General features: G+C 40.2%; 1 protein-coding gene across 2 annotated transcripts in view; it reads left to right on the top strand.

Moving 5' to 3' along the window:
* B3GLCT (beta 3-glucosyltransferase) overlaps positions 1–12,153 on the top strand; it is a 1,903,418-nt gene that overhangs the window by 1,418,710 nt on the left and 472,555 nt on the right. For both annotated transcript variants that reach the window (XM_044073237.1, XM_044073238.1), the window contains exon 8: positions 7,903–8,034. In XM_044073237.1, the coding sequence (XP_043929172.1) occupies positions 7,903–8,034 (132 nt within the window). The remainder of the gene's footprint in view (positions 1–7,902; positions 8,035–12,153) is intronic.

Here is a 12,153-nt window from a genome sequence, read left to right as displayed (position 1 = left end):
TGTAAAGTAACTAGCCTGAAGCACATATGCTAAGACCAAAGATAAAAATGCTTAGAATAACAGATACATTTAATTAGGCTAACAAGCAGCAATAAATGCACCAGAATAAAAGCACTTGAACACTTAAGAGCACACAGCAAAAATAAGGTAATAAAGTATGAAGAACACAATTACAGTAAAAGTAGCTGAATAAAGTGTATTTTTTTTTTAGATGGAGAGGGAGAAAACAGAAGATAGTTCAAGATTAGGGAACTAAGGGGGTTGGCCTTCCAAATGCTGTCTCTCTACTTAGTACATTTACCTGATGAGATAAGACAGGGAGGAGTGTTCACAGTCAAAGAAGCAAGGGGGTAGTCCTACCCAAATGATCTCACTGCACTACGTTGAGTGATCAAATGAGATTGGACTGGGAGCAGTGACCAAAATCAGATTTACAGCAAGGGCGGGCAATTCCAAAGCCACCAAGTTTAAGACTACAACAACACTTGGGAGAGAGGGTGGGAAAAACATTGCAGACAAAGGACAGAAATAATAAATCAAATATATAAATAGTAAGGCAAATGTATAAATACAGCACAGTGCAAATCGAGTTGCAAAAAAGTGTACTTATCAGTTTGGAATATCAGATGGTAATAGCATCCAACTCAGCCAGGAGAATTTAGCTATATCAGCTCTGCACAAATTAACAGAAGTGAGGTCTGTACGGAAAGTGCAACACAGAAAATGCACCTCAGGCAATGAATAACACTTAAGATAGGCTGGCTTCACAACCCCCTCCCCACCTGAAACTAGCTTCTGAGCTACCCTGAGAAACAAACAGTCCAAAGGACAGAAACAACAAAGCAAATATGTAAATAATAAAGCAAATGTATAATGCAGCACAGTGCAAATTGAGTTGCAAAAAAGTGTACTTATCAGTTTGGAATATCGGATAGTAATGGCATCCAACTCAGCCAGGAGAATTTAGCTATATCAGCCGTGCACAAATTCACAGATGTGCGGTTTGTACTGAAAGTGCAACACAGAAAAAATTGACAATAGATTATGAGCTTAAGGTATTTCTTAAGAAAGGCTGGGACAGAGTGAAGGTCACTGTATAGCTTCCTTTTATGAGGAAGCTATACTGTCAAGCTGGCTATTTAGGTAAGAGTCCAGCTACAATGCTTATTTTGCTTTTTCTTTTTAAATTGTTTTTAGTCCCTCCCTCCCTCACATCTACTACTTTGTTGCCTGCCATGTCCTGGTGCCCCTACTAAATCTCCCACAGTCAATACCCCCAACACTTGACTGCCATGCCCCTTGGACTGTGGCACGGGGAAATGGGCAGAGAGGAGATCAAGACTACTGAGTATGGTTTCCTTACTGACAAATAGTTCCCAAGTATGCAACAGAGTTAAGGTTTGGGATTTTTGCTTGGATGTGTTTTCATGGGTATTTTATACCCCAGGCAGACTTCAGAGAAATTTTCCTCATATAGATAGCAAATGCTGGAGCTTTGATGGGAAAGAAGTAACTGAAAGCATGTTTTGTGGGGTGTATAATGAGCTGCAGATTTTAAAAGTTTCCTACAAGAGTACTTTGTCAGAAATGTTAGGGGAACAAATGGATGCAACTAAGAAAATGATTGTTTTGAGATGGGACATAGGATATGAATTGCTTACACATAGCAAGGACTTACTAAGTTTAATGTTATTGTCTGCCGGAAAAGCAAGTGCTAGAAACTGAAATCAAATCTTAACACAACTATTATTGGAGGACTGAATATTGTAAAGGTGATGAATGAGGCGGAGTTGGGATTTTTAGGAAAGGGAAGCGCAAACTAGAAATAAATGGAGGTTTTGAGAATAATACGTGCAGAATAATGTTCAGGAGGAGGAGTGAGGTTTAAAGGAAGGCAGGAACTGAGCAGTTCGTGTAATGATTGAGTGAATGATGACTGGTAAAAGCACATACGCTGTGCATGAGAATAATGAAAAATGTCTATTATTTCCTTGTCTGTTAATGTATGGTAAAAACTCTGTACCCATGAACTACCACATAGGCGGTAGTCTACTTAACGCTGAATGTGTGATAAGAGACCTTGGGACCCAGGTGGACAGTAGTCTCTCCTTTGATAATCACATTGCCACAGTAGTCAGGAAATCCTTCTACGTGGCTCACCTCATCACAAAAGGTTTCTCATCCAGGAAAAAAGAGGTCATTGTTCCCCTCTACTCATCACTCATTAGACCCATTATAGAGTACAACGCCCCTTTTGGTATGTACCTCACAAGGCACCTACAACTGGAAAGGCCGCCGAAATACCTCACAAAGAGGATTACCAGCCTCAAACAGATGCCCTATGCAGACCAACTCAAAAAACTCCAGCTTTACTCTGTAGCATATCACCTACTCAGAGGTGATCACTGCCTAACATACAAAGCTATGTCTAACCCAGAGCTGTTGGACATGCTCCATGTAAAGAAATCCCAGTCCCTCCGAGCTACACACTCTAGGGACCTAAACCTTGTCACCACAATAAACAGAACATGCTGGAGGGATAGATTCCTATCTCAGAGACTTCTCATACTCTGGAACAAACTACCTGTCTATATCAAACAAAGCTCCTCATTAGCACACTTCAAGAAAAATCTTGATGATTGGATGGGAGATAGGAAATTCACCCTGGGGATCACTTCTGTGGCTCTGCTTGACAGGGGCACAGGAAAATAATTTTTTTGGGTGGCAAAAGCCAGGGTACCGTTTGCCTAGGCTTATATAGGCCCTAGGGCCAATAGCCTAGTACCTACCTATGAACCTATGTGTACTTGTGGCATTGTTTAAAATGTGATTTAATAAAGATGTTTAAAAAATAGTAGGTGACTTTTTTTTGTTTGTGTCCTATCCACAATCCTTTCCCATGCCCAGCTTGCAATGACAGTTGTACCAATCTTATCCACAGTTAATCTGCAGGCGTGTTCCTCTTTTTTGCTGTGAAACTAAAGTCCATGGTTTGCATCTTGGGCTGTGATACAAGCAAATATTCTATCTGCCTCCCGAGGAATATGTAAGCTGGTAAAATGTTTCTCTGTCTGTATCTCCTGCAGTGACTGAAATTCTTTTGCTTTTCTTTAAGAAACGTGAATAATGAAGGTTTAGTATCTCAGCTGAGTTTTTGCTCGTTATTCACACCACATTTGGAAGTTTTTTTGTTCTTTTTGGAGGGGATACAAGTTCTGAACCCCACAAGTTCCATATTATGTAACCCACAGTGAAAGTGTCTCCAGTGCTGTGCATTGGTTTCTAAGGATAATGCTTACCTGGCAAGTAAAGTTTTTTTTTTTACTTGACCTAACTGCCCTCCCAGTGTACTAGTATACTTGTTGTCCACTGGGCACATAGTAAGGGGTGGATAAACAAACAAGTCCTGCCCCAGCCCTAGAGCAGTCATGATACTCTGCTATTCCACACTCCAAACCAGATGTTTCCCTTTGTACGTTGAATCCAGGCCTTCACCTGAACTCCAGAAATGGTTCCATCCAGGAAACTCCTCCCTTCCTCCAGGATAGACACTCTCATTCTCCCTGCCTGCCCGCCCTGTCAGGAGCCTGAAATGCTAATGAAACACAGGTCATCTGTGCCATATTCAAGGCTTTATCCCTTCACACCATTGATGCAGCTACATGTAGAGGCTTTTTGTTTTGTAGTTAAGAAACAAACTGATCAAAAATAATTTAATGCCCAATTATTGTGCACTTTTACAAAGAAGCATAAACGTTGCTGCCATATGAAAGGCTTTTTGTCCCGTGTAGTGTGTGCACATTCCATGTACTTGTCTGTCAAGTCTGACTGGACAGCACAGAAGGACGAGGCTGTAAGCTGCTAATGAGCTTTATCTTCTTGTTCTGGTTCTTTGTTAAATTTAATTATTTATTTGTCTTTGTTTACTGGGAATGTCTGACTGGGTTTTACCCATTTTCAGCAGATGCCCATGGAGAAAAGCTCCATTTGTTTGTATTGCATTATACTTGGTTCCAGTTAAACACAGAGTGGTTACATTTCTATTTACATTTCTACACATACAGTAGTTACATTTATACATTCTAAGATTTTAGAGATGTAGAAGTTACTAAAGAGAAAGTCCATGTGCAGTTTAGTGGGTTGTACAGGCAGCAGTTATGTATAAAAACTGATTTGTCATTTCAGTGAGAGGTTGAGAGTATTCTGTTTAAGGAGAGTATTTAGAGAGTACCTAATGTACAGTGGGCACAAAGTCTTAACCTGGTGATGAGCATGTGCAGGACCAGGACTGGTTAAGATGTTATTTTAGCAGTGGTTTAAAATTATTGAGTTTGTTGGAAAGTGGTATTTGTGTGGGGATACTATTCCAGAGTTTAGCAAAGTATTGGGAGTATAGTGAGTAAATACTTGATGACTCTGAGAAAGACACATAAACTAATCACTGCTTCCAAGTTACTCCTAAAAAGAGGAATTTTGATAGGCTCACTCAGTTAATAACGTAAAATAAATTAAGAAATAAGCAAAGGAATCCTCTTAACCAGCAGTACTTTTCCTCCCTGCTTATAGTCACACTCCATTTGTACTTTAACTACCTTATTGTTTCGACAGCATACCCTCCACACAGAGACTTGTTCCATGCATGCATCACTCCCTGTGAAAAAAATAACACTATCACATTTGCACTCACCTGCTCCTTCTTGTATTTTCAGATTGTGTCCTCCTTTTCATAGACTTATAGGAGGTTACTAGGCTAATGGCCCCAGGGCCCTTACAAGCCAAGCCATGTTCAACCCCTGTTCCCAAGGGTGTCTTGTTTCAAGTAGACACTAAAATCAGCACCTGTTGCCCCTGTCCAAGAGGGACACAAGTGGAATCCCTGGGGTGAATTTCCAGTTACCCATCCAGTCATCCAGATTATGCTTAAATAGGGTCAACGAGGGGCTTTGTTTAACATGAATAGGAAGCTTTTTCCAAAGGTGGGGCAACCTCTGCGAGACAAATCTGTCTCTCCAGCAAGTTCTGTTGATGTCATATACCAGGTTAAGGTCCTTTGAGTGAGTGACCCATGTGCCATTTCCATTTGTGCAGCATTTCCATTAAAGCTTAGTCGGAGATTGCTCTGTATACAAGGCACAAGTCACCTCTGAGCAGTCTGTATGACACAGAGTAAAGTGACAATAATTTCAAATGAAAAACTGGAACCGCAAAAGGACACCAAGCCATGTCTAATACTGAGTGCTTTCACCTTTCATTAAATCAGATTTATTCAGAGTATACAAAAAATACAAAACACAGCTCTTTAAATAGAACTACAAAACCAATAAAGTCCCACATCTAAGCATAAATTAAAACATCATGCATGAATAAATGATCGCTCAAAGGGCCAATCACACTTGCTTCCTGATAAAAAATGCTCACATAAAAACACTTGAATAATATCCTCCCTAAGAATGTGTGTTACATATTAAATATTTGAAAATATAATTATGTAATGTATACAAAATGTGCCAATGTACAGCACTATACCAAGTAAAAAATAGATATATATGCGCATCCTGAATAAATTTGTATGTATACTATAATACAGTAAACTACCTAACCACTTTGTGTGCAATAGTCAACTTAACCTAAAACCCTAACAAATGAAGATACCATGAACGCCTAAAATGTAAAAGTACTGTTGTAACAACTACAGAACTATTGCATTAAATCTTCACACCAGCAAAATACTGCTGAAAATAATACAATGAAGGCTAAAAATGTAAATAAATAAATAAATAAAAATAAATAAATGTTGAACTTTACAGTGACGGGTAATGAAAATGTCTTATTAATTGTATGTAAAATGCAAATACTGACTGTGGAGCTTTTCTCCTCGGGTCTCCACTGAAAACGAGCTAAATGCTCAGCTGGGCTAATCCAGTTAACAAATGTAAAATAAATAAATAAATAAATCAATGATATTTTGAGCAAAAACTACCTGAAGTTCAGGCTGGTTTCAGAAAAGATCGAGGAACAAGAAACATTATTGTATATTGGAGAAGAGCAAAGAATACCAAAAGCCCGTATACTTTTTACTTCATCATCTACAGCAAAGCTTTTGACTATGTGGAGCACGATAAACTGGAGAACTCTAGCACAAATGGGAATAGCCAAACACATACCTCATCTGATAGTCTTTATGAAAGTCAAGAAGCTGCAGTGAGAACTGAATATGGCAACACTGATTGCTATCCAATAAAACATGGTGTCAGGCAAGGATGCATCTTGTCACCTTACCTGGTCAAACTTTACGGTGAAGCTATCGTCAGAAAAGCAAATTTGGAAGAAGCGAATGTTGGTTTTAAAGTTGGTGGCTGAAATATAAATAACCTGCATTTTGCAGATGACATGACGCTCATCACCAGCAGCAAAGAACACATGCTGTATTTATTGAGAAAAGTTAAAGTCGAAAGTCATATTATGGGATTAGAACTGAACATAAACAAGATGAAGATTATGAGCTTGAAGATGATAGAATAGAAGTTGTAAACAATTTTAAATCTCCTGGGCTCTTTTGTAACCATGGAAGCAACTAGCAGGGAAGAAATACTTTGCAGAATAGCACTTGTTCGCTGTACAATGAAGGCTGTTGACAAAGTATTCTAAAGGAAGTAACACTCAAAATGAAGATCAGACTTGTCCACGCTCATTTTTTCAGTGGTCAATTACAGATGCAAAAGCTTGACACTACAGAAACGTGACAGAAAGAAGATTGACTCATTTGAACTTTGGTGCTGGAGAAGGATTCTGTGCATGCTGTGGACTGGCAGAAAAACTAAGAAAAATATTTTGGAAGAGATCAAACGAGCTACGTCACTTAAAGCCCAAATGATGAGTTTGACTGTCTTATTTTGGTCATACCATCAGAATAGAGAGATCACTGGAGAAGGACATTATGTTTGGAAAGATTGAAAGAACCAGGCGAAGAAGGCAGCCTGCAACTAGATGGCTGGACAAGTTGACAGTAACCATAGGGATGACGCTGAAGGCCCTCGCCAGACTAGCATGGAACCAACTTGGATCTTTAATTCATCAAGTCACTAGGACTTGAATGTGAGTCAGCAGCACTTACAGAGAGTTAAGCTCAGAAATTAGTGGCATGCAGTCTGTAAAATACTGCATTGTAATGGTTTTAGACCACCTATGCTGCTTTTCTGGTAAGCATAATTGCAGTCTTTCACATTACTGCCTGACATTGCACATATTTTCTGGTTTGATTAGTTGCTCGGGTGCCTTCTTTATAAGGTTTATGGGTTTCAACAGCGGTCTTCAGTTGCATTTCCTACTCCAAAGACATGCTAGCATGTTGATTGTAATGATGAATTATTCCTAGTTAGTATTTGAGTGTGGATTTCTGAATGTTTGTATGCCATTTCAATAGAGTAGCATCTCTTCCAGTGATGATTCCAGCCTTGCTTCTGTTGCTTGCTGGGATGAGCTGTACCCATTGCAGTCCCAAATTGTTCCCTATACATTGTTCCTTCAGCTTCTTCATTCTTATAGTGTCCTCCTAGATTAGTAGTCCCTTACTCAGGAAACCAGGGCAAGGCCTCCTGTTGAACTCAGTAAATAAATGGTGAATCTTTGTCAAAACACTAGAACAGCACTGTGGGTTGCATCAAATGGTCCACGATCCTGAGAATGCTTGCCGAACAGGAAAAGGGAAGTTAACATGCCTGTTGCATTTTGAATGCAATTTAGTCATTGTATTGTGACTGTATTGGTAAGAACTGCATCCCTTTAATGAGTTTAGCTGATGATTAAATAAATATTGCTTTTGTTTATTGGTGAGTTGCAGTACAGATTAGATCACAGTTTATCATTGTTAGATTTCTAATTGTTTTGTAATTTCATTTTCAGATTGCACTTTATATATTGCAGAAAGCATCAGGACCTCCTCTCACTCCAGTGGGTGAATTCTGCACAGTCAGTGGAAATGCAATTATCCCGGTTCATTGTGCTACCACATTTAAAACATATCTGCCATTCTGTGTAAGTACTTACTGACTTTCTCATATGGGATAACTCCTAATTGGGAGTACACTATTTATTTAGTGCTGTAACTTAGTTACTTTAAGGTTTTTTTTTGTAATTCTGATGAAATCATTGCCTACAATGCCTATAATGTTATCTAATAAATTGTCACAGTCCAACTCGGTGAAACCATGGCTCTTTAAAAGTCCTAATCAAGTATAAAGTAAGTGTTTTTGTAGTGGCACTCTGCCTCCTTATAACCTCAGTGTGAGGGTTTTACTCATATTCCCTTGCTTAAATTGTGATGATGAAAACATCAACCTTTGGCAAAACATATTTTGATGAGTTGGATGACAACAAAGTGTACTGCTCCTGAATAATGACTCAGCTGTACTACCATGTTGACATTGACCTTTTCTGACGCAGGTTCGCGTCTCACCTTCCTGTGTCATGGCTTTTCCACCCAGATCATGATAAACAACCATTTGTTATTTGGTTCCAAAGCATCTAAAACCTTGGGAGATCCACAGGTTGAAAAACACAAAAAAGTCCCCCCCAATGGTCAACCTCACTGCACTCCTCAGAGTAGGACAAGCCCTCACACCTACTCCAAAACTCAGAGAAGAGGGAGAAAGTGATGAAAAAAGCAACACTCATCTTCTCACTGTTATCGACTGTGACAGGATGCTTGTGATCTTCCAGGTTTGATGTTCTGGGCATCGAACAACTGGCCTACTGCAGACAGTTAAGCTGCTGTGCCACTCATATTCCCTATATAATCAGAGCAGAGATCACATCATCCCAGAAAAAAATAAATAAATGTTTTATAATGATCTTGGAGTCTTCAAGCCAAGTGATCTTTACAGAATTTGGCTCAACATGCTTTATGAGATCAGTTACTTCACTCTTCATTCGTGGCACTGTAAGACTAACTTATTAAAGCACTATTTATGGGACTGCACATTTACCTTGTTCGCATAAATTAAGGGTCTCACTTGCAGCTTGTAATTCCTTATCTTGCATGGAAATTTATCAGATCTATAATCAATGATGGCAGAAAGGAGTAAAATTCCAGTTTGTGTAGAGTTTAATACTTAATGTGGGGCTTTTTTATTTGTGTTTAATGCTTTCAGTGTCCTGTGTTATCTCTCCATCTCAACTAGTTGGGTTATTTACCTCGCTATGAATCTGAACCAGTAACTTTTGCAAAAATTCTCTTGTGTATTCTTCAGATCCCTCTACTGTGTCCACCTTACACTTAGAGCCAGCTTGGACAATGGTTTCCTTGGTACTCTCACCTGCAATGAATACTCTTCAAGGCATTTGAGGGATTTTAGCCTATCAACCCGCATGGGAAGGGGGTGCTTCTGCTGTCTTGGCCCCAACCAGCCACCCCTATTTATCTGCAGCATTCAGCCCTCACCATCCTACCCCTGAACAGTCCAGCTCATACAGCCTCAGACCATCCCGTCATCATAGGCAGAAGGACACTTCTGACTCCTCAGATGGTTCCCCACCTGAAGACCATAAGTTGTATAAGTGCAAGAGGAGGCAGTTAGATTCACCTCAGGATTCCCGCCGTGGGAGGGAAGGCTCCCCTACACTCCTCTTGAAGACACCACTTTTGGTGGACCTATGGAATTACAGAAACAAAGGAGGGACTGACCCACTGATTTCTCATCTAGGAAGATTGTTTAGCATCTACTTCCTGGGTGGACCCCCTGCTGACCACCTGATTAATGCGGTTACAAATTGGGCACAGTGAGAGCCAGATGTGGTGGAACCAATACCTTGTAAGCCAAAGTACTCATGCCACCTAAAATTTGCCTTCAATGGAGCAAGGGACCATGTGTGGACTCCATTGAGGTTTAAACACCCACAAACAAAGGAGCCATCAGAACAGAGCTCCACTGTCTGTTTACCTGATAGGGAATCCAGAATGGGATTAATTTGGGAAGCATGTTTATGCCTTGGGAGCCTTTCTCCTGAGACCATTTACTGTTATATCTTATATTATGAAATTCGGAGAGAATTGGTAGAACAAGTCCTAGGTTCCCTTAGTAGACGCTCAGCTGCTGACACTAGGAAGGCTATGGAAACTCAATCATCAACTATGTCGTCCCTAACCAGTTTGACCATGTGGCTTTTCTAATGCAGCTGATGGTGCAGCAACAGGCACTGACATCTGTATCCCTGAAAATTACTATTTGTTCCTTTTTTGTTGATCCTTGGGTATCATTGTAAACTATAAAATGTCAAATTTGCAACCAGCCTAATCCTTAGATTTCACAGCATGACATTTGGATGCAGTTCTTCATATAGCAAAACTTCAAGAATCAAGGCTGACCTCCCATTATCTACAAATGGGGGAGAATCTCAAATCAGACTGCCCCCTCACATCTCTCATTATATACTTATTGGGGTCCATTTCAGCATCAGTCACCCTAGTCCCTTTGTGGAAGATTCTCCATGACAGTTCTTCAGTGGACACTGTCAGTTCAGTGGTCAAGTCTACTAATCCTCCTCATCACTCTGTCAGATTGTTGGCTATGTGTCACCTTCATATATTCCTGTTTGGATCAACAGGAATGTCTGTTTCTCCTTCAAGTATCCCTGGTCATAGTTATCACAGACTTCTGCTGTCTGGGATGGGGAGTATTTCAAAGGGGCAGTGGTCCATGGAACAAGAACCGATCTGGAGGCCCATTTTCTCATCAACATTCTGGAGATGAGGGCAGTCCTCGTAGCATTGCAGACACTTAAGGACTCATTTCCCCAGGATGTGATTTCCATCCAATCAGCACATCTGTGGTATATCAACAACAAGTGGGAACCAGTTATTACCAACTTTGTAGAGAGACTATGAGCATATGGCAATGGACAGTGTTTTCACACTGCTTTCTAATGACAATGCAGATTCCAGTTTGTACCAGTATTCTAGAGGATTAGTTGAGTCAATGCATTCTCATGCCTCACAAACGATACCTCAACATGGCAGGAGCAGCTGAGATCTTCAGTCAATGGGGCCAGCCTTACTGTGACCATTTTGTCACTCCCACCAGTACAGTATGCAGCAGCTACTTTTTGTCTTCCTCTCTCCTCTCCACAGAGAATCCCGTATCTGTGGCCTCATCTTCTGTGACCTCCATGGGTCCTAGATCCCAGCAAGCCTCACCCTGACATCAAGTCCCTCAGACTAACCGACTGGTATCTCCAATTCCAGTTATGGCCAATGAGTCCTCTGTCTTCTAGAAGTGTTCAGATATTATCTGTTTCCAAAATCTCTTGCACACACAATACATACAAGGCTAAGTGGAAGAAGTGTTCCTCTTTGGACCACAGAGTAAGGATTAATCCCGTTTTCACCTCCTCTTCCCTCTGTTCTACACTTTTTAGCAGAACCTTTCAATTCTGCAACAAGTTAATCTACCATGCAGCTATTTCTAGTTATCACTTTGGCTTATATTCTTCTCTCATACCATCCCTGAAACTCTCCAAAACCTTTCTTAAAGGAACTTTTTTTATTAAGACCTCCAATTACGGATCCAGTTCCACCATGGGACCTTCTTTTGACCTTTCAAGCCCTAACACATGCTCCCTTTGTGACTGCTTCCTCTTCAAAATTTCTGTCACGTGAACATTGTTTCTGGTTGCAGTAACATCAGCTAAAATAATTTCTGAGCTACAAGCTTTGTTCTGCAAACAGCCTTGCATCAGTTTTAACAAAGACAGTGTTACTCTCGAGCTGAACCCCCCCCCCTCCTTTGTACCAAAAGTATCTTCAGAGTCAACCAAGTGAATAATCAGCCTGTCTACTTGCCTGTCCTTTTCTCAAGCCATTCCAGCTGAGGACAGCATATATTGCACACCGTAGATGTCCATTGTCAATTGAGATTTTATTTCTATCAAACAAAATGTACATGTAAAGATGACCAACTGTGTGCTTTTTCTAACACCATATTGGAAACTAAAGTTTCCAAAGTCAAATTGTCTAGATGACTGTCAGACTTTATAACCTTTATTTTTACTTCAAAAGGCCAAGTGCTCATTTCACTAGATCCATGTCTATATCTACTGCTTATTTTAGACATTTCTCTGTGGGTGATACTGCACCACAACACTTTGGTCTACATTGCA

This window comes from Protopterus annectens, chromosome 5.part1, assembly GCF_019279795.1.
Source record: "Protopterus annectens isolate FY-2018-M chromosome 5.part1, PAN1.0, whole genome shotgun sequence".
NCBI classification, from domain to species: domain Eukaryota; kingdom Metazoa; phylum Chordata; order Ceratodontiformes; family Protopteridae; genus Protopterus; species Protopterus annectens.
This window is presented reverse-complemented; position numbering and strand designations above follow the sequence as displayed.